The sequence below is a fragment of the Pelecanus crispus genome, chromosome 5 (assembly GCF_030463565.1).
Source record: "Pelecanus crispus isolate bPelCri1 chromosome 5, bPelCri1.pri, whole genome shotgun sequence".
In the NCBI taxonomy this organism is placed as follows: Eukaryota; Metazoa; Chordata; class Aves; order Pelecaniformes; family Pelecanidae; genus Pelecanus; species Pelecanus crispus.
In genome coordinates, this window is record NC_134647.1 from 29,720,026 (window position 1) to 29,742,657 (window position 22,632).

Below are 22,632 nucleotides of genomic sequence, written 5' to 3' on the forward strand. Positions count from 1 at the left end.
CTGGAGTAAAGAACTGACCTGGCCAAACACGTAACCTTGCCGAAAGAAAGGGCCGGGAGGGGAAGAGGAAAGGATCCCTTTTCCTTTTTTGCATTGGTCATATGTAGCCTGCTGTCAACTGCAACCTTTCTCCATCTCTATCTGCTTGTTTGCAGGTGCAAGCACCTGGGGAGAATCGAAGTTGTTCTGATCTTTTAAAAATTTTTTTAAATTTTATTTTGAACTTCGCTGTATTCTGGTATCAATGTGCTACATATAGAAACACTGTGTATCTTTCTACCTCTTTGTTATATATGTGTAGGGATAAATACAAGATTGTCCTTATGTTACAAAATTCGATGAAATAGTCACCGAGCTATTCATTCACCCCTCCTGACAGCTCGTTGTTGAGATATGAGTGCTTTGTGTGAAACATCTTTCTTAATTGACCCAAAAAAGGGAGATTTGTTTTGCTGCATCATTTTGTAAGTAACCAATCATCACTCCCACAGGAACACTGGCTGTCAGAAGTATAGATATGGTTAAAAAAACCACAGGCTTTCTCTTGAATGAGCATTTGAAGTCATGGACAGGGAGCATGTGAACAGGAAACAAACGTGTCTTGAAGAAATGGACAATTTTACTACTTTTTGTTGTCCATAGTGAGAGAAGAATGTAAATAAAGTTTTGAATGTGAAAAAATTAAGAGGGAAAAATTTCCTTCCAACTTGAATGAAAAATTTAATACAAGTTGAGCATTTAATTCCTTTTTGTACTTTTGAATATATCATTCCAGCTGTTGAAAATTGCATCTTTTAAATCACATACTGATGCTAGCCTGTGACTGAGAACTTCTCTTAGTGATTTTGTCCTGACAGTAATTGAAAGCTGATTAATTTAATTGCAAGCAAGCTTTTATTTTGCCATTTCTTCCTTAATACCTTGTGTACATGCCTTGTGTTTGGGGTCAGAAAGGAAATAGTGGTGTTTATTTTCTAATTCAGTACAGAAAAGCTAGTAAAATATACAGTTTTTAACCTTATTAACAGTAATCTAGTTGTCAAAAGTGTAGTTGGAAGAGAGAAATAATTAAGCAGCCTTTTATTTAAAATGGTGGATAGGGCAATGGAGAGTCATATGTTTCTGGTTTAACAGACAAGTTGCCTTACAGCAAGATCTGTAAAGTCCTGTTACTTGTTCAAAGGTGGGAATGTTTTTCTTTGAAATTCTGAAACTCCACAAAGTTGTTTATATGTAATTGAGCTTAATTAGCAAGCACTAAAACAAAACTGTTGCAATGTTAATTTGGAAGGACTTCTTTTTACTGTTTCTTGTGTGTATGGTGTATATCCCAGTACACAGTGAAGCATGGCTGCAGTGTACACGTATGAGCCCTGCGCCCGAACACGGTTCTGCAGCTGCAGCTTGGGCTTACAGAGTAGAGTGCAACTAGTTTCAGAAGGACCGAGACCCTCTGGAAAATGTTACATTTCACATGGGAATAGGGCTATGGGAACACTGTCTTGTGGGGATTTTTAAATGCCACATTGCATCAGTTTTCTGTATCTTAGTGGCCAGTGGTTCGCTGGGGTAAAACATGCTGCTGCTTTGTACTCACTCCCATTTACTTAGTAATGTCGTTGTCCACTATTGGTGTTTACCCACCTTTTTGTATATGAGGGTTGATCTTAATTGAATGTGTGTGTGCTGCTCTGTGTGTTTGGTGATGTAGTCACTTAATTTTTACATAATATTATTTTAATTTTCTGCAAGCTTTGCAACTGAATTATCAGTAAAATACTGAAAGAGCTGTACCATAGGACACCATACAAAGTTAAAATTTGTCTACATTGCCTTGTAATGAATTTTCCACCTATGATCAACAAAAATGCTAATAAAATAGCACTGTTCATTATTGCTGCCTTATGTTGTGACTACATCAATATAAGTAGGGAGGAGGTTAGTAATAAAAAATGACAGATAAGTGCTAAGTTTTCATAATTTATTGATTGTCTAGGTAACTGGTAGGTTGTTCATAGAGATCACAATGATAATGGTTAGAACCATTTTACCTATATAGAAATACGTGGATGTCTTGTAAAATAAATATTCATGTTCTTTAAATAACCTTTAAAAAAATGGAGATGCTTAAGTACAGCAAGTGTGGAAAACCACAACAGAGTGCTAGCATAACTTCTACAGTTTACAAATGTCTAGAATGTTTAAAAAAAAAAAAAATCAGCTGACCTACTGAACTCTCAATGTTTATAAATATTGAACTGGTAAAGAAAAAACTAGTGTTGCAAACAATGTTGTTGTTTTCATGATATGTTTGTGGGGGATTTCTTAATGTGTTCTGAAGTTCTTTTCCATCGAAAGAGATTTGCAGTCTGTTCCAATTAAAGAATTTTCCATACTGGAAATGAGAAGTCAATTACTACAATTACTTTTGAATAGTTAATTTACATAACCTTAATTGTATTCATTCCCTTTGAAAGGCTGAAGCTGATATTTATAATGCATTGATTGATTAGCAGTGTATTTATAATGTTAGAATTGCTACTGATAAGGTGCTCCTGCAACTGCAGCCCTGAGGAATTCTCTCCTGAATAAACATTTTAGAAGACAACTGGCTGTTTATGTAATTGGTGAGGAAAGGCATTGCATCTTTGCTACCTTCACGTGCAGTACTGGAAGTATCTCCTTTCCACACCCTCTAAAAAATGGGAGCTTAACTCTAAATCATGTTACATAATTAATGGTGTGTTCCATACTGTAAAGGTATGTATTTTCCTTGGTTTTTAATCTGTCAAAATAGTGCCTAGGTGTAGACTAGGGAACTGCAGGCTTTTCACTGAAGTCACTTGAGGAATGACAGCCGTAAGAAACCTCCACTATGTGGTTTAGCTCTGAGACATCTTCTTCTGGCCATTTGCCAGGCTGTATCACAGGCAAACACCTGCCTGCTGCTGGCTTGCACCTGTGCCCTGCCCTCTCCAGCTTGGAGTGTGGAAATGGAGCACTGGTGTGGGTAAGGTGGGAACTGGGAATGGGGGTGGTGGTGGATGTGTCTCTTCTCCTGACTCTGCTGCCAGAGTTAGGAGGAGAGGAGCTGACATGAGTGTCCCCATCTGCTGAACCTTTTCAACAGGTGAATGAAAGTGGAATTGATACAATCTTCAAACCATTTGCAGTCCTTCCATATAATTAAGAAGGTGAAGACCTGGGGGTTTTTATCCACTTACAGACACTGTGATTTCTGTATATTGTTTTGCCTGAACCAAACTCATTTCTGACCAGCTATCAAGGCAGTTGTTTGACTTGTAACCTGTTAGTTCTTGGGAGGTTGTCATGGTTTAGCCCCAGCCAGCAACGAAGCACCACACAGCCACTCGCTCACTCCCCCTACCCTGATGGGATGGGGGAGAGAATCGGAGGAGTAAGAGTGAGAAACACTCCTGGGTTGAGATAAGCACAGTTTAATAAATGAAATAAAGTAAAATAGTAATGATAATAATAACAATATAATAATGATAATAATAGTAACAATATACAAAGCAAGTGATGCACAATGCAATTGCTCACCACCCGCCGACCGATACCCAGACAGCTGCTGAGCAGCGATCACTGCTCCCTGGCCAACCCCCCCTGTTTATATACTGAGCACGACATCATATGGTATGGAATAGCCCTTTGGTCAGTTTGGATCAACTATTCTGGCTGTGCCCCCTCCCAGTTTCTTGTGTGCCTGGCAGAGCATGGGAAGCTGAAAAGTCCTTGACTAGCATAAGCAGTACTTAGCAACAACTAAAACATCAGTGTGTTATCAACATTCTTTTCATACTAAATCCAAAACACAGCACTATGCCTGCTGCTAGGAAGAAAATTAACTCTATCCCAGCCAAAACCAGGACAGAGGTTTATCCCAGGTCTATCCCAGGACCAGGACCTCAGCTTGGTCCAGCTGAGGAATTCACTTGTTTATTCCCATGAAATAACAGCTGAGCTCCATTTACAAATTTACATTGCAAATGCTCAGTTGCAAATGGCAATTTAAAATTTCCTCTTCATTAGTAACAGTCTCTTTCTTAAAAATTAAGTTTCTACAGCAAAAGTGAGATTGAGAAAGGAAACCTTTGGGTAGGCAACAGTTGTGGAACTTCTTCAATCATGATGGGCTTCCATAATAACATGAACACGAATAGACATTTTAGAAACAAGCAAAAGACATTATAGGGTGGATTTTTTTTCTTGGTACTGGAGAAAATTGCTGTGGTCTGTTGGTGTCTGTCTCTGAGGCAGCCTTTTTGGCTGTCTGTAGTTGTGGGGCATAGTGGTGGCTTGGTGGTGAATGCAGTGTGAACACCTGGGTAGTTTCCTTGCAATGCGAGAATAAGGTACAAAGAGAGTTGTCTTTGTTACTGGAATTAATATTTCCTATATGCTTTGGACAAATAAAAAACAAATTGTGTGTTGTAAGAGCTATTTGTGTGGCCATGAAAAGGAAACAGGCTCCATATGGAAAAGGAGAACAAGTTTTCTACCTAATTATTTAAGGAGTTTTGTGTGTCTCTGAAACATGCATTGGTAAATATGAGCTGACAGATTTCTAGCAACCAAATTATAAATGAGTGGAAGACCTGAAAATGTCAGTTTCTTCCTTAGAAGCACTTCAGGATTTTTCTTTCCAATTTTCTTTTCTTTTCCCTCTCATACATTCATTTCTTCCCTTAGGCAAATGGTTTTCTTTAAAGTTTGTCTCTTTGTTTCAGTATACTGTGTATCATAGGATATAATTTTTGACACATCTTGGGAGTGTCAGAGGAGATTTGATGTACTAATATTTTTATATAGAGAGTGTGTATGTGTACCTTAAAATAACACACAGAGAGACAAAGTAGTAAATCAATCCTTTAAACTTGTTTTTGTGTGTATCTTGACATTGCCTAACCAGTTGTGTGTGTTGTGGTCTTTTTCAAGATTAGCTAAGAAAAACTTTAGGATAATTGTAAGGAGTTCAGAAAAAGTGAAATAAATGGACACCTTAGGATGAAGAAATCTTGTACAATGCTTCTTAGGCAAAGCATTTGTCATTGTATGGCACGAGAACCATGCCATGTCAGGTAGTGGGGCAGGAATAGTACCTGAACTGCTGCTGTTGCCTCCTCTCCTCTTGGAGAGGGCTCTGGGATGTCAAGTGTCCCGCTGGTTCAGCACAGCAAGTCTTCTAATTTGTTTAGATTCATTGGGAATTAATCATATTTTTGTTTGCTTTCCCAGAGCTGGTAACACAGTTAACTCTTTTCCTAGAACTGTAACACAATTTACACACAGCCACATGTATCTGAGACACTTATTGGTGAAGCTGTGTACACGTTCTCTGATCACCTTTTATTAGTAGGGACCAAAAGATCCTTGTGAAAGGCCAGGTTAGCTGGGGCAAAAAAAAGATTTTTCTTGTGGTTTTTTATCATTTTCATGTCACCATTAATGTGAGTTTGGCCAACAGACTTTACAGTCTGCCATTGCTTTGTCTTGACCTTCCTGTGGGCGTGAAGTTGTGGAAGGGTCAGTGACTGGGGGACGGTTTTTGGAAACTATGTATCGGGTGTAAGCTGGCAGGGGAGAATGGGAGGAGATGGTAGATACATGGTGGTACAGACCTCTGCGTGTGTACGTGTACCCAGCCCCCAGCTGGACCAAGAAACTTTCATCCTTATAGAGGCGTAGGTTGGGTGATTAGGGAAACTCTGCACTCTCTCACTGTGCCAGATGTATCTTGTCCTTGGAATGTAATTATTATGTACTTATAAATAAAACATGCACCTGCTTGCTCACTACAGCATCCATGGTTGTGTTGCCTTTGCACAGTGTCTTAATCAGTAGCACTAAAAATTTTTTAAAATAACAACACCCTCCACCCCCAAGAATTAAATGCTGTTCTGTGTTTTTAAGCATGTTCAGCCCTAAATGTTTTGGAACATTTGGACAAATAAAAAACAAATTGTGTGTTGTAAGAGCTATTTGTGTGGCCATGGAAAGGAAACAGGGTCCATATGGAAAAGGAGAACAAGTTTTCTACTTAATTATTTAAGGCGTTTTGTGTGCCAGCAGTGTGCCCAGGTGGCCAAGAAGGCCAACAGCATCCTGGCTTATATCAGGAATAGTGTGGCCAGCAGGAGCAGGGAGGTGATTGTCCCCCGTACTCGGCGCTGGTGAGGCCACACCTGGAATACTGTGTCCAGATTTGGGCCCCTCAGTACAAGAAAGACATTGAGGTGCTGGAGCGTGTTCAGAGAAGGGCAACGAAGCTGGTGAAGGGTCTGGAGCACAGGCCTTATGAGGAGCGGCTGAGGGAACTGGGGTTGTTTAGTGTGGAGAAGAGGAGGCTGAGGGGAGACCTTATCGCTCTCTATAACTCCCTGAAAGGAGGTTGTAGTGAGGTGGGTGTTGGTCTCTTCTCCCAAGTAGTTAGAGATAGGACGAGAGGAAATGGGCTCAAGCTGCACCAGGGGAGGTTTAGGTTGGATATTAGGAAAAATTTCTTCATGGAAAGGGTGGTCAAGCATTGGAAAAGGCTGCCCAGAGAGGTGGTGGAGTCACCATCCCTGGAAGTGTTCAAAAAACGGGTAGATGTGGCACTTTGGGACATGGTTTAGTCTAGTCTACCCTTGATTGGCTTAATGTGGACTTGGTAGTGTAGGTTAATGTTTGGACTGGATGATCTTAAAGGTCTTTTCCAACCTAAACGATTCTATGATTCTGTGAAATCCTCACTAATGGTAGCATGCTAATTCAGAAAAGCATGTCAGCACAGGGCAGTGCTGAAGCATATGCTTAACGCATATTGAAGTCAATGTATTTAAACACAAATGTATGTGCTTTCATGAATCTGTAGGTTTGTTGTTAGCTGTTCTGAAATAAGATTGTTATTTTTGTAGTCCCAATAAAGGCTAAGCTTTGCTTTAAAAGAAAAAAAAAGTGAAGTTTGGGAATATTTTAAATATACAAACTGTATTAATTTTTCTTTTGATAGCTGATTGCTGTATATGATGAGCAAGAAACTCATCGTAAGACTGATGGCACGAATGGCAATTTGACAGAAAGAAATAGCCCAGACTCTTTTGAGACGGAGGTGGCGGCTCAGCTGGCTGCCTTTCAGCCGATTGGTGGTGAGATTGAAGTGACTCCTTCTGCCCTAAAACTGGGTATGTATATCTTGCATGGTTATTTTTTCTTTTGTTGACCAATATGTAGTACTTTGTTATTTCTTTTTTTCTTTTTTGCGTATGTCTGTAGCCCGTTTTTATGCATTTAAAGAATTTTTTTAACACTGTGATTCAGTGAAGACAATTGTAATGACAAAAGTTGGGCTTTTGACCAATTGATGCTGAAGACTGCAACTGAGCATGGCAGATTCGCACCTGAGTCTTGTATCCTGCTGTATGTTTTGCCCATTCATACAACTGGGGTCTTTTTTTTTTTTCCTCCTTTCCTTGGGTGGGTAGGTTACTGACAGTCCTTCATTGTAATCTTCTGAGAGCGGAAGAGATGAAACCTATGCAAAGTATTTTCAAATAACAAAGTCACTGGAAAAAAAAAAAGCCTCAGCATTTTTGTTTAGGAACCTGGCTTCAATGGGTGTAAAACTGCCATGTGCAAATACTTTTACTGATTATCTGAGCTAGTGCCCGGTTTTGGGGGTGGGAGGTAGAAAGGAGAAGATGCTGGTTGCAAATAGTTCAGGTCTTTGCCTTTGAACAAGTTGCACAGCAGTCTGTTTGCCTATCTGACTTTCAGGTGAGCAAACTGTGATTAGGAGAGGCTTCTGCTTAATTCCCTCTTATATCAGAGGGTACTATGTGAAGCACTGCAACTCTGGTCCCCTGTGTTGTTTCAGCATGCCTGGAAGGCCAAGAGTTCAGACACTGGTTTCCAGTTATAAAGAGCTAGAGTCTTGTATGTTGAACACAGAGCAGTTTTAAATACTGTCTTGGATTGAGAGCAGGCTAAGCTGTCACCTAGATAGTAGATATAGAAGCTTTCAAAACCAGATTGAAGGTGAATCCTCTTACTCTTTGCCTGTAAAGCAGTCGTACACTGACAACATTTAGCAAATGAATAATGCTCAGGAGAGGCTTCTCTCCATTCTACCGGAGCTCATCATCCAATTCACCCTGTATTCCTGAGTACTGCTGGTAGTCTCCTAATGGTGTGCAATAAAATTTCTGAGTGTAAGCAGGTGGGGTAAGGATAGAAATACTACCTCTAGTTGTGCTACTCTCATGGAGTGCTCTGATTACGACTTCAGAAATTGAATGTTCACTTGTCTGTTTATTTTAATTGCATTTTTGAAGGAAAAGGCAGATTAACAAAAACAATGAACTAAAGTAAAATTTCCAATAAAGCTCACTGGATGAAGCTGTGTAACTTCTAATGGAAATCTGTACTCATTTTTGTGCCTGATGTAGAAAATACTGAAATTCAAGCTGCATGAAAACTTTTAGATTCAGATTTCTGTGTTAATGGGCCACTTCTGGTTTTTCTATATTCTAGAATATAGAAAAATCTCTTTCTATATTTAATGACACAGGAATTTCTCATACCTAAAAATCTTTGGAAAAGATTTACTCTTGCCATAAATTGTATGGATTTGAGCTGTGTTTTTGGTAAGTGTGAGGTATGGAAAAGTTTGTGGCTAAAGGTCCGATAGTTGAATGGTCTGCCACTTCATTTTTTGCTTATTTTTAAGTAACACTGTGTAAACACATTTTAGCATGTTTCAGAAAGCAGAGATTATTCTCCATATACTTCTGAGCCCTATGTGTAAAAAAAAAAAAAAAAAAAAAAAAAAAAAAAAAAAAAAATTAAAAAAATCATTGAAAGTGGTTTGTCTCGCATACTGTTGTATGTAGGTTGAGGGTTGGAGAGAAGAGTATTTCAATCTCGCACAATTTTATGTAAAGCAGTTAAATGCTAGAGCTTTTGAGCTTACCAGTAAGCTACCAGGTAGTTCAGTTTTCATGACATTTATGGAATCCTTCTACTATAGAGTATAAAGGAGGTGAAATATAACATGAGAAGAGCAGCCAATTAGGGTTCTATTTCATTTTCAGTGCAACACTAATGTATTTGATGTCTAAATGGGTGGTTGCTTCTTAAAATACAGAACATAAGTATAATGTGTTTTGTCTCAATGGTTCTCTTTCAGATTGTTTTATTTTACAAGGTAAATGAAAGATTTTCTACCTGTCAGTCCTATAAACTCAGTCTGCACTCTGAAATTTAATTGTTTTCTCTTCTGGATTTTAAATCACGGATTATAGTTCTTTAGACTTAATTTTTGCCTTTATGTTTCCTTTACAAGTCCCCGGACCTTAAATTATGTCCCTATTTGCACTAGAGGCAAATTGAAAAGTAAATGAAGAAATAGAAGGGCAATTTGGTTGCATCAATATCATTGATGCATGAACCACAGTAGTCTGGCTCCCTGTCTAGTTATTGAATTGACTCACACTTGCTAGCAGAAATAAATAATAATAAGTTTAAAAAGGTGTTCGTTCTTTGGGAGCAAGGATGTGATTAAATATATATGTAGCAAGCAAGTGTTGCTTTCCATGGTAGAGTTGTGTTTCAAGAACTGTCATGTGCTTACCTTTTAGGGTATTTTTGCAGAATGTCTTTAGGGTTGAAATGCAGGGAATCCATTGTTATATAAATTGTCAGATTGTGGAACAATTTTGCCTGTTAATTTCTGCTGGATGTTTTGTATTCTATGAAACCAGATCCACGGTTTTATGTAGAAACAATGTCCATTTAGTGATCTGTTCAGAGAATACTTAGAGCTTGATGCTTAATAAGTACGTGAAACTAAAAGCTGTTGTTCTCAAACATGAGAGAATCGGCACTGATTTTAGAAAAGGCACTTGAGATGCTGCCTTCAAACTTTTTTATAAATTGTGTATTTGATCCATTTAAGTTAATCATGTGTTATGCCCAGTCTTAAAGCCTTTACTGGCTAGATAGACATGGGGATGATGGGGGAATTTGGGGGTTTTTTATTGTATGGTAACTTCTTCCAGGTTTTTTTGTGGTTGATACTCTTTACAATAGTGGTCAGCTTGACTCTGACATCATAGTTTTTCCATTATGTACTTACTTACTCTTGTTTTTCCCTTTGTCATCTGTAACTTTGAAAGTGAGCCAGAATAAAAGCAATCTTGTATTTGACTTGAAAGCTAAAATTACCTTATCTTACATTGCTTCCACATACTGGCAAGATTTTAGGGCAAAAAAGTAAGTTTGTTATTTTTACTTATTATCAAATTATTTTCTTAATATTTGGCACTTATCTTCTTAAAACACTACAGGAAATTACACAGCTATTTGTTTTCTTTTCCCTGAATTAATACATCTCTACTTTTAAAGCTAACTTGTTGTTCTCAAACAGGTGAAATTGTGGTCTCTTATGTTTAATTTAAGAAAAATTCAGGAAGACTTTGACTGTTTATGAACACAGTATCTGCTGTGTCCATAACATAAGGTGAGATGTAAACATACTTGAGTGCCTCCCCACTCCTCCCGCAGAGCTGGATTGTCAGGTGTTGTTGCTGACAGTGTCTGAATTTGGACTGCAAAGTAAGCAATACCTGATAATTTCTTACAGCTGAAAAGGCTTTACTGAAGTTTCTGATATTCAGGGCTGAAATTACTGAAGGAAGCATAGTCATTCAGTTCTGTTGGGTACATAGGTCTCAATTTGGTAGTGGGTTTTGCATCCTGGTGTTTTCCTATTAAATATGATTACCAAAACGGTAACACAATGAAGTAGTTGTTTCTCCACAGTTTACTTTTTCTGTATTCAGGAGATGTAATACTTAACCTATTGAGACCTGCCATCATCCATTTGGATGATGAAAACCTAATGATGATGTCACATGTACTTTTGCACACCCAATGACTGTAGTTTTTTGAGAAGTACCAGTGCTGTCTTCATTCTTGTTTGGACGGGTTGGACAAGTAACGCTGCATCTCTGTAGAAACCTGAAGAGGGGGAGGGGCATTGCTTATTTTGTTTCCATTCAGTGTAGGTCTTCCCAGTATCTTGCCTTTTTTTGGTTTAGTGAGCAGAAGAGTGCCGAAAGATTCTGCAGAAGGGCCTTGGGTTCAGTTACACCTCCAGTTCCCTTTGTATTTTTCATCGATAATTCAACTATAGTGCAAAAGAATATCAAGGCTGTCAAGGATTTATTAATGGTACTCAGTTTCTCCTATCAAAATCAAAAAGAACTTTTTCTTTTTATACTGGAAAATCTTGATGTACATGTTTCAGTTGACAATGAAATACATACAGATCTGTTGTTAAAAAAATCTCCATTTGACAGAAAATGTTATTGGGTAAAGAATACATTTCATGCTACAATGCAAATGGTAATAAAGCAGCTGTTAATACCTATTACAAAATTTAGAGAAGCACACAGCCATTTAATGTGTCTAATCAGCTGTTTGAAACAGTGAAGAAATGACCTACTGATTTCGGTATTTCTGTTGGTAAGTAGAGAACGTTGAGACACTGTTGCTGAACTGGCAGCAGAGAGAGCTTGTCTTGTGAGACTGTTTCTTGTGAGCAGAACTTCCCAGAGTACACTCGTGGTGTGGATATTACAACAATTTGCAAAGAATGATACAGGCAACTAAATGCCTAAATAGCTGATTTATGTTGAAAAGTTGAATGGAGGTAAACTTCAACATATCTAACCCCAAATGCTGTCATAAATTCTTCATTGCCATTTTTTACCTTGTTTCTTAGGTATAAAACTGTGGATATACAAAAGCTCACAATGAACAGTGAAATCACAGTATGTTGAATACTTTTTAGGTGCATGACTTTAGCCCATGGTAAATGTAAGGTAACATACACCCCAGTGAAAGAATTTATTCTAAAATTCTGTGTTGGAGATGGTCTTCTGGCTGTCTGACTCCTCAGCCCTGCTCCTGCCTGGCATAAAGGCTCTTGTATGTTAAGTATTGCTCTTGAACTTGTGTACCCTTAGAAGACTAAACTTAGCTGTTTCATTGGAGCCGGACCGTGACTGACAATTAGTTGTTTTCCTGTTACTTTCCCATTGTTTCCACAGGACCTTGATGCTTTCTGGGTTTAGATGTCATCTTTAACAATGTTTCATTTTCTGGTCTATAGTGTTCTTGCACCTCCTTTGATCTGAGCTTATGTAATCAGTAAAAAATTATTTTGAATAGATAAGTTGCAATGCCATAACATTTCTTTAAAATTGGTATATCAGATTCATTTAAGAAACACTTACTTCCTTTCTTCTGCACAGGTGGTAGGTTTTGCTTTCTAATCAAATGCCATTTAGATGAATACATTTTGTCTAGTCACTGTTGTTGTTCATTTACCTTTATAGCAGCAAAATGTATTAGATTGGATTTTTGGCAAATTGTGTGCGAGTATATTCATTGATGCAATAACTAGTACACTAACAAGTGTGGAATGATGAAGCATTTGGAGATCCTTGTATGTAGGTAGTAGAGTAATTACTGGGTTAACTAGCACTGTTTCCTGTTGGCATTGGTTTTTGATGTGTGTTTTGGTTGGTTGGTTTGATTTTTTGAGTGTATCTTATTTCTCTTTTGAGCAGAGATGGTAGCTGAGAAGACTTTACAGAGTAGGGACTTACCTTTGCAGACCTTGTTGACTGATTGCCTTTATTCCCTGTTCCAAACTGCTGTTTTGTTGCTGATGTATGATTAAACAGTCATTCTCTCATCTTAAAGATAGCTTTGCTGGGGTAGCGGTTGACATTCTTGTGTAATGTGTTAAGATCTTTAGAGAGCCCATGATGGATGAGGTTATGTATATTAGGGATACTAACAGTATGTGCAAATAGTCCTGTCTGGTGTTCTGTAGCTAATACTTTGAGGTTTTGAATACATGTGTTCATTGTTAGAATTTTTAAAAGTGAAATAGCAATGTAGAGTGATAAAACACAACTTCATGGTAGCAACTAATGGGCTATGTGTAAATTGATATGATCTTCATAAGATACTTTCAAAATGTTTTGTTTTAGATGTTTACCAACTTCAGGCTAGAAGTTTTGAGTAAGTCTTTTCCAAATAAATGGTTACCTGTCAGTAATCTAATGCTCATGAAACTGGTGCATCCATGATATTTAAAGCAGTGGCCTGCAGGCTATTGCTAAGCTAATGTCCAGTGAAAGTGTGCTTCTTCATAGACCACTAGTCTATACAGAATGCTTTGGGTGATCATTAGCTTCAACTGCAAACTAGCTATTCCTGCAGAGTATGAGATTTTTTTTTTTTTTTTTTTTTTTTAAGAAACACTAGTGTGTCATTATAACTTTTCAAGTATGTAACATGCCAGTACAGGTGCTTTGTTTTTAGTAGGAGAGTTTTCAGCTTCTTATAAGGCTTTTCAATTAAACTAGCTGAACTGTCTGAGTTTTTAATGTTTGTAGTTCTGTTGGCCCTCATAAGTGGTCTTGTAATTTTCTGTGCACCCGTAAGCATGCTACTGGCCCTTCTGGTTTCCTTTTGCATCTAATAGTTTAGTGTTCTTTTTCTAGTGGTTTTCCCTGCATGGTAGGTAGTGGAACAGGAAAGGGGGAATTAGAAGTTTAGCCTTTTGGGTTTTTTTGTGATGTCAGTTTGTTTTTTCCTTTTCAGTCCGTATGGGCAGGAAGGAGAGCACTAATTTATTTATGGAGCATCCATTTTATAGACATGTCACTTTGAGCTGGAAATGCCTTCATGACTGGTTCAGTGTTTCATTTGCTTTATTTGATAGATGATGGTCGAGTGCACACAAACTTAGTTGTTGCTTTTTTCTTGCTGCTTCTTCTTGGTGTTAAGTAGTTATGATTTTGCCTGGAGGAAGACAGACAGTATTCAGTGATACTTGTCAGTTCTGAATACTAAGGTAGGAAAAAAAGTGAGGTATGTGTAGGTATCTCCATGATTTTGTTGTTGTAGTAGTAGTTTTAATTATTCTTTCCTCTTTGTCACTTTCTTTGGGAATTAGGTTGAAGATTCCTGAAGCTGTTTTCTGAGTACAAGCAGATACAATTAGGTTACTTTGAATGTTGGCTATTACAATAATATTTAGCTTTTTAATGAATTTATACCTTTATTAGTGTTTAGTTAAAATTGAGGTTAGATAAAAAAAAATAATTGTTTAAACTGTTATTGATAGCAGGTTATAAAATTCCCTTGTAAACTAAAGGAGTTTAACTCCTCCCTTTGGAAGTTTTCACTGCTAAGTAGGGCAAGTGTCTTGCTTTTCTCACTGAAAGGTCTTACTTTGGTATTTCAAAATTTGCATGCCTTTGCTTTATAGCAAATCTCTGAGAACAAGATTTTCTTCTTTTATATATACATACACATGCACACACCCCGTCTGATGAGCGTTCTAGGCAAGTGGAAGACTTGGGTGCAAATGATGGTTGGAATTGCTGATTACAGTCTCTCTCCTAAAATAAGCTTACGAATGGCAATGATAGTTGAAATTCAAGTTGTAGTGAGGCACTTGTGCTTTTGAACAATCAGTTCTTTCAGTTCTGGGCAGTTTATGTAGTGTCTTCACAGTGGACATTGGTTTCCTGAAAACAGATTGCTACCTGGCAACGCTCCAACCCTCAGTAGGTCTAATACGGGATAATAACAGTACTAGCCTACAAAGTTTTGATTTTCCATTTTTATGTAGTCGTTGGTGTTGTGGCCATGTCTTTTCAACATTTGGGAAAAGGTTACTTGCACTCTTATGGAATTTCCTTGAAGGTGTTTCAGGGGCTTCAGATAGAGAATACACTTAATCAGCTTAATATATTGCTGTGGTTTTGGGCTTGCTCTAGCTTAAATCATTCTTCATGGGGCTGTTCAAAATACTTGTTTAGTTTGAATGACCCTGTGTGTTTGGGTTGCTAAGTCAGTCAACAAAAATGCTTCCATTGGTGGTGTCTTAGTTTGAAATCCAAGGGAACTGGAGGCAAGGTTTCTTCCAGGAGTCTTTGGAAGTTTCTCCCTTGATAGGCCTGACAGGGCTTAAATTGTTACCTCCCGGGTACGGATGTCGTCCATTTCTGTGCTCAGACTTCAGAGCTCAGAAAGAATTCCTCCTCTTTCTTGTCTGCTTTGAAGTGGAAGTATTGTAAGTAGGCTTGGGGGCATTTTAAACAGCTTATATTTGGTTCGTCCTCTTTCAAGCTGGTGCTGAGATACTATGGATATACAGACAGCATATTTTTAAATACAGAGGAAACCACATGAGTGTTTTTTTAAAAAAAGTTATGAAAACAAATATGAACTGAAATTACTCCTTTGAGATACAAAATGTTGCTAATGCTTGTATACGGCATAAATGCTGTGTCAGAGTAAGTAGGAAAGACACTTTTGCTTACATAAAAGCTATCCTGTTCATCTTAATCTTGCCATGTCAGTTTATTGGCTGAGCGTTTCGATGCATGTAGTACACTCAAGGTACTGACAAACATATAATAATTCTCTTGTGTATGATTCAGGAAAAAATTAACATTGTGAAATTGGTAAGTTTCAAAAGAAATGCATTATAGAAGCACATGCTGCCTTCTGTGGTTTGAGGCAATACTACTTATTTCCTTAAGCAAATATGACTTTATTCTCTTTCTCTGCACTGGAAGGCTACTCTCATAGTAGTGATATCAAACATTGTTCTGGGCTCTTTGTCATAGGTGTTGTGAGGATGACACTGTGTTTGATAGATTTTTCTTCTCTGCAGCATTCAGTTTAATCTGGTTTTAAAGAATTGTGGTGATCAATTAAAGTCTACTTGTGTTCCTAAAACAAATGGTTTCTGTTCTCAGGCAAGCTAAAGGTTTGAAGATAACTTTTAATTTCAGTCAGAATGCAGGCTTGGTAGATTTTGACCTCATGACTCAAGCTTGGTATTACTTAGTTGTCCTTGATTCATGGAAATGAGCTTTGCACCAGCATCGCTAAAGTTTATCTTTGTAGTGCAGCAAAAGAAAACAGTAATGCTTTCTGTAAAGATATATATTAAAAAAATTTCCATGTGTTTCTCTGTCTTTGGGTTGCCCATTTAGAAAACAAGCCAGTCTTTCCCTCCTTTCCATGTAGCCAAGAATTGAGTAGTAGTGTAGGTAATAAATTCATGTGCATAGTTGGTTACCAAAGAACCCCTTTTCTTTTTAATAGCCCCTCTGCCTCTGATTTCCCCAACGATTTTCTCATCAACTACTCCCTTTGTCTCTGTTCCCTTTGCACTTGGTTTAATCTGCCTTACTTGGGGGCAAGGGGGTATCCCCATGAAAATATGTTAGGTAGGAAGAAATACATTTTTTCTGTCACAAGTTACACATTTTCCTGCATTAGCTCTCTAGGTGAGATGTTCATTTCCAGCCTTTTATTGCCTCAGGGAAGGTTTTGGGGGATGGTGATGAATGGGACTGAAATTGATGGAATAAATTTGATTACAAAAGTCTGTGCTGCTTTTTGACACGCTTTATTCAATGTCAGTGTTTTTCCTAAGATTTTTTTTGTCTGTTTTACTAATTTTGTGATGTTGCTGGTTTTGTGAATATTTGTATATTGTTGTGATGCATAGCTAGTTTCAAAGGTAGTATGTCTTAAAAATAAACAGACCAACCCACTTAGTAAGCTAAAGATTTGCAGCTGAAGGTTTTGAAAGGCTATAGTATAGTATCATACTGGAAGGCTCCAGTGCGATCTCCGTCAGTACACTCAAGTGCTGGGTAAGACAAAGGAGTGTGTTTGTGTGTTTATAAATCTCTACAGTACTATGTGCTGTATTAGCTCCGAGGCAATATGGCAAAATGTGTATTTCAGGTTGAAAACGAGCCTGCTAAGCTTGGCTGATTGATAGTTTGAAATAGTTCAAGTTAAAAAAAAAAAAAAAAAAAATTCAGCTAAAGGTCTTGAGGTAGTAGATCACCCTTTTTTTTTTTTTTTCTTAAGAAACCAAACTAGTATAGTGTTACACATTTTTTTGCAATGTTTGTTTGCTAATGATTGTTTACTGTTTGCTTCCATATGAACATGTTCCAGTATACAGATGAACCCACCTTTATGAAAGTCATCATTAGAGAAGTTACAAATAACCAGTCACTTTGCCCATTGCTATGTAGTTCTTTCTCATTGCTTTCTATTTAATTTACCCTTTTGAGAGCCTTAGCTGATAGTTAATTTTTTTGTCTCTTTACTTTGAAGTGCCACTTCAGATTTTGATTGTTTCTCACAACAGATATCTAGAATCTCAGCCAAGTAAAATGGAGAGTTGTGTATTTACTACTCCTGAAGATAGCTGGCAAAAGATGCACCTCCCTCCCAATATGTTGCACAATTTTCCCATAGACACACTGGCTGTTGATTTATGTTTTGCTTTCTTTGTAACTCATTGCTTCATTAGAGGGAAGTCTGTTTACTGTAGACTTTAAGTAAAAGATGGATGTAGTATGTTCGCTAGGAAGATGAATCCTGCAGATTATTTTGGTCATAACCTTCCACAAAACAGGACAAATGACCCTCTGTGATTGAGTCCTGTTTTAACTTTCCTACAGAAATAGTCATCTTACCATTTTAAATATTAAGACATTAATAGGGAATGATTGTTCACTTTGCACACCACATAAAAACTAGGAGTATCAAAAAAAACTATTGTTCAACAGATTACAAATCAAAACCCTAAACTAACTCTTTCATGAAGCATTCAACTACATTGTGTAATTCAGTCTCACAGCCCAAAAATCAATGAGTTAGAATAGAATTAGACAAATTCACAGGAGGTGGCTCATCAGTGCCTGTTGAAATATGGTGGTCCAGATGCCACTCTGATTTGGAAATCTTTCAAACATTATTTTTTGCAAGCTGATAGGATACACCACTTTGCAGTTGTGCCCTCTCACTGAGTATTTGCTATCACTGTTAGATGCGGGCTAATAGGTGAGGTGGACCCAATACAGCTGTTCTTATGTTCTTATCATTCCTTGAAACCTCCCAGAAAGTTTCAAGTTCAGGAGGTTTCACTATTTTATCTTAATGTCTTTTAAAGTTGGCAGGAAGAAGTTTGAAATTTGAGACTAAAACTAGTTTACCGTGACTAGGATAGAAAGTAATCATAATAGGACTTCTTTTTTAAGGAAACAGCAAAACAGAAAAGGTTCTTAACTTACAGCAGGTATATAAAACACAGGTCATATTTAAGTATTACAAAAACCTATATGAATGCCATGATTTGCAATACACCTTTAAAATATCATTAAAATAATTTTTTAAAAGTATTTTACTGTTCTACTACTAGCAATAAAATGCTACTAAAGTGATATTCAAGCTGTGAAGTTTAGCTGCCAAAGTTTTAAAGAAAATTAAACTGTTTAACTGTGGAAAAGTGACTGCATAAGCACTTGTAACTGATGTTAGCTGAAGTGCTAAACCAGCTTTTGGCAGTGTGGCCTCTTTTGCAGGTGCACAGAATATTTTCTTTGTGTCAGTTTATTCAACTAGTACAGTTCATTAAGTATTTCATTTGAAGTTGAGAAATGGACTGGGAATTGAAATAGAAGAAATGCTTATTTTCACCTTTCAATTTGTGAATAAAAATGAGGTGCGAGAGTCTGAGATCTATTAGTTTTAAAATCTTATAGGATATATTAGCCTAAAATGATTGATTTAAATTCAGTAACTACAGATAATATGCTGCTTAAAAACCCAGTCTGTTTAATAAGATGAATGCTTTTTGCTGTGTCCAGCACGTTGGATGACTAAGACGACTGGTATTTTTAAGTATATCTAAAGTTTAGTTTCCATTGATATCTGAATTCCATTTGAAAGAGATGACATTTAAAAACAAAACCAAAACAAAACCCCACCTCCACCCCCCACTCCAACAACAAAAAAACCATTGTGTGTGTGCAGGGAAATTCTAATATAACACAAATTAATCCTCCCTCTCACCCGCAAATGATACGTAAGACCCAAAATGTTTGAAGCTGCTCTAATTTTTAATGCTGTGTCTGAAGCTGAAAGGTGGAGTCTGTCCATCAGTCAGTAGGTGCAAAATGATGGTGTGATTCATAAAGATGTTGGTCACCTTGACAAGAATAAAGGAAAGCCTGGCCTGTAGTGGAAAGTGCTGATTCTTGCTGGTGATAGCCAGCGTGTTCTCACAAAGCTCCTAATCAGCCTGGCCAGCAAGGATAGGAGTTGCTAGAGCTTGCGTTGGGAAAAAAATCACAACTCTCTGTTGATTAAGCCTTATACCAGGAGGATCCTGCTGCAGCTCCTTCCCCTCTACCCAGTCTCTTCCATGTGGTACCTGCAGCCAAGGCCCTTCTGGAGCAGAGTCATGGTGATGCCAGCACTCCAGTAACTCTGCATGCTCCCTGTCTGTCTCATGAGGAGCGGAAAATAGGAGCGTTGTGTTGGTAGAGGTGAGAAGATCCTGAAATTACTCTAGATCTAATGTGTGTTGTGACCTTAAGTGTAAGAAAAGAATACCTGGTTAAGATCAAAACTGAAGTCCTGTCCTTCAGCTGGAAAATTTTCTCGAGAGAAATTCTGAAACAGGAAGGAAGTAGCAGCATTACTTGTACATCTTCTGTAGATACATAGGTATCCTAGTGCCTTAAAGTGAGAAGTGGTTAACTTCTTCTCATATGGATGTGGATTTTGATCCTGAAAATGGGATCCAGATTGACTTCATTACTGAGATAATGTACATAGGTGATTCTTACATGTCTGTCTTTGAAACTCCAAAAGCTGTAAATATTCCAGTTGTTTCATTAGGCACCGTTTCTGACAGCGACAACACCAAAGAAATTTCATTCTGGTCATAAAAGATGTGAGAACAGTTCTTGTGTTTTGTAACTGAAATCTGGCTTAATATGTTGTAGCACATATAGCAACCAGAGAAAATAATTATTTTGAAATTTATGGCACCAAAGAACACCCTCCCAAAACAATCTCTGTTTGAAGCCTTTACTGGGTTTTACTTGTAGGCAACTGCTTTTATTTTTCTTTGTAAGAAAAAGTACACCTCATTTAGAGTGATAGGGAAATGCTTTGTTCTGCACTGGGTTGATATGTAAAAGAGAGAGCTTGTTGGAAATGGATTTTCATCTGTTTATAGATTTAAGCCAATTGTCTTAACTGTTACATCATCCTAGTTCATTAATCTAATCTTGTATCCATGGGAATTTAAAAAGTGCAGTATGCACTTTGGAAACAACAGATAGCTGTAGATCTGAAATTGTACTGATAGGTGCTATTATAAGCAATTTGAGTTAGATTTAAACATAGAAGTCACATCATCAGAGCATTACATATTTAAAAAATAAAAAAGAAGTGGTACAGTCCTATCACAAAGTAGAACGTACAAGCTAATGTCAGCTACATTTTAAGTACATGGCAGAACCATTGCATGATGCCTCAGGTGGTGGTAAGCAATAAATCTGAGGGTGACCAGATTTACCCACACTGATTGCTTAGTGCTTTCAAAAAGTGCTGACCAGCAGAACTGTCTGTATGCCTGTTAACATGAAATTTCTCTGATAAAAAGAAGAAAAATAGGCATGTATTAATGACCTTTCCTATATTTAAATATAGATTAATATCCTGCTTGTAATATTTTGTTTCCAGTGCCTGAACTGTTTCATGACAACACCAGTTTAAAAGTCATTCTGACTTCCCGGTTTAAGTGGTGGTTGCTTTTGTAGTGTCTATTCAGAGATCTCCCAGCCAAGAATTGTCTGTGCTGAAGTGCAGTTTCACATTTGTGTGGGTGTGCGTATAGAATTTGTGGTGGTTGTTCAACTTTGACTTGAAGTTCTGTTGTGATTTGCTCAGAAGGACATCTAAAAAATATTTTGAGGCACATGCAGCTGAGAAAACAATTTGTCTGTCTGTCCAGGCAAGTGTAATTTGGAAGCAGGCAGCAGAGTAATTGTCACTCATATGGCCTTTAACAGTTGACGGTTTGATACACACTTGATGGACAGCTTTTTTTTCCCATCATAGTCAGCATTTTTATATGCAGGAGCAGAATTTAAAATTATGACTTTAACTGTGTAGGTGATTTATTGTAAATCTCTTTCTACCCACTTCTGTGTTCTGTCCAAGTGTATTTTTTGTTCTCCTTTAAAATAGTTCTTCCCTGTTACCTGGAAAAACAAACAAACAAACAAACAAACCCTCATAATATGTTAGTTGCTACTAACACAGTGGCAACACATGTGCTTGCATTGCCTATGTTCCTTCATCAGCTTACCCAAAAGTGATCTGAGAGTGTTTGCGCCCAAAGCAATGCTAAAATCAATTTTTAGTGCATAATTTGACTGCATTATAGATAGCACAGACTACTGAAAATGCTCGTGGGTGATAAACTCTGCTTGTCTTCAGCAGTTTTCTGAATTTGGCCCTGTAACAGCAACCTGCAACCTGAATCCCAAAGGATTTCAGCCTGGAGGTGAATTGTGCTTTCCTGAGCAAGGAAACTTAAGAGCAAAAGGGCAAAATTAAGGAAAGGTTGGCATGATCTTTTTCTGTGGTAGTGGTCATCCTGAGTGATACTCAGCTGTCTAAATTTAGGCATCAAATTCGATGCCAGAACTCAGAGCCTAGAGACCCTGAAGAGTTTAGGGGGACCCCAGGAGGGACAGCTGGAGCTCCAAAGTTCCCCTAACCATGTTCAGATCCTGAACTCCAAACATTGTTATTTACCTGAGGTTGCACACTGTTCTTAAACCCATCACTTGTTAGTCAGCCCCCTCCTAACCCTAAATGCTGATTTTTGATCTGCCAAAGGGCTTAAGTGAAGTGAGGCAGAGTGCACTCTTATTCAGGCTGTTAAAGTCTGTGTACAGTTTTTTGGTGAAATTAAAAAAACAACCACCACCCCCCCACCACCCCAAAAAAAAACCCCAAAACCCCAAACCAAATAAGAAAGTAGCATTACATCTGGCATGGAGATGTTTCTCTTGTCATTGTGTTGATGCAAGTTTTCAGTTTTTAATTGTGCACAAATGGCAGAACTTCTCTCTTCTGTGGTGGTTTTTTTTTTCCTAATGTAACCAATTTAAATCTAAGTGTGGTTTCTACCATATGCTTGTTTCAACCATATTTGCAGTTAAAAAAAAAATATTTCCAAAACATAAGAGTTCAGGGAAAATACACTGTTACCATGAATCTGTGTAGATACTAATTTTTGAGGGTGATGCTAGTAAAAAGGAAAAGATTGATCTACATGGCTTGAAACTAAATGACCTGGAGTTCACTTTAAGGAAAACTGCAGTACCTTTTCTCATCAGCTTTGTCCAAGAGTATGTATTGTGAATAAGGCTGAGACATCCACCTGTGCTCAGAAGGTGCTGTGTACCATCATCGATGGTACTGTGTGCAAATTTTGAAAGAAAGGGAAATACACTCTGAAGTGATTGAGGTTAAAAGCTGTCATCATGAGAAAAATTTTAGTCTTGGGCATGTGTTAGAATGTTTGTTGTCTGTAAATTACTGATGCAATGCAGCAAGATGAGGATAACTAATTTTTTTTAAACTGAGTTCCTAAGTTTAAAATACGAAGTGCTCCCCTGGTGCAAAATGATAGTTCTT

General features: G+C 37.7%; 1 protein-coding gene across 1 annotated transcript in view; it reads left to right on the forward strand.

The window, feature by feature from the left end:
* Positions 1 to 22,632, forward strand: part of PARD3B (par-3 family cell polarity regulator beta) — a 426,026-nt gene that overhangs the window by 130,448 nt on the left and 272,946 nt on the right. The window contains exon 3 of the mRNA XM_075710482.1: positions 7,016 to 7,187. Coding sequence (XP_075566597.1) covers positions 7,016 to 7,187 — 172 coding nt within the window. The remainder of the gene's footprint in view (positions 1 to 7,015; positions 7,188 to 22,632) is intronic.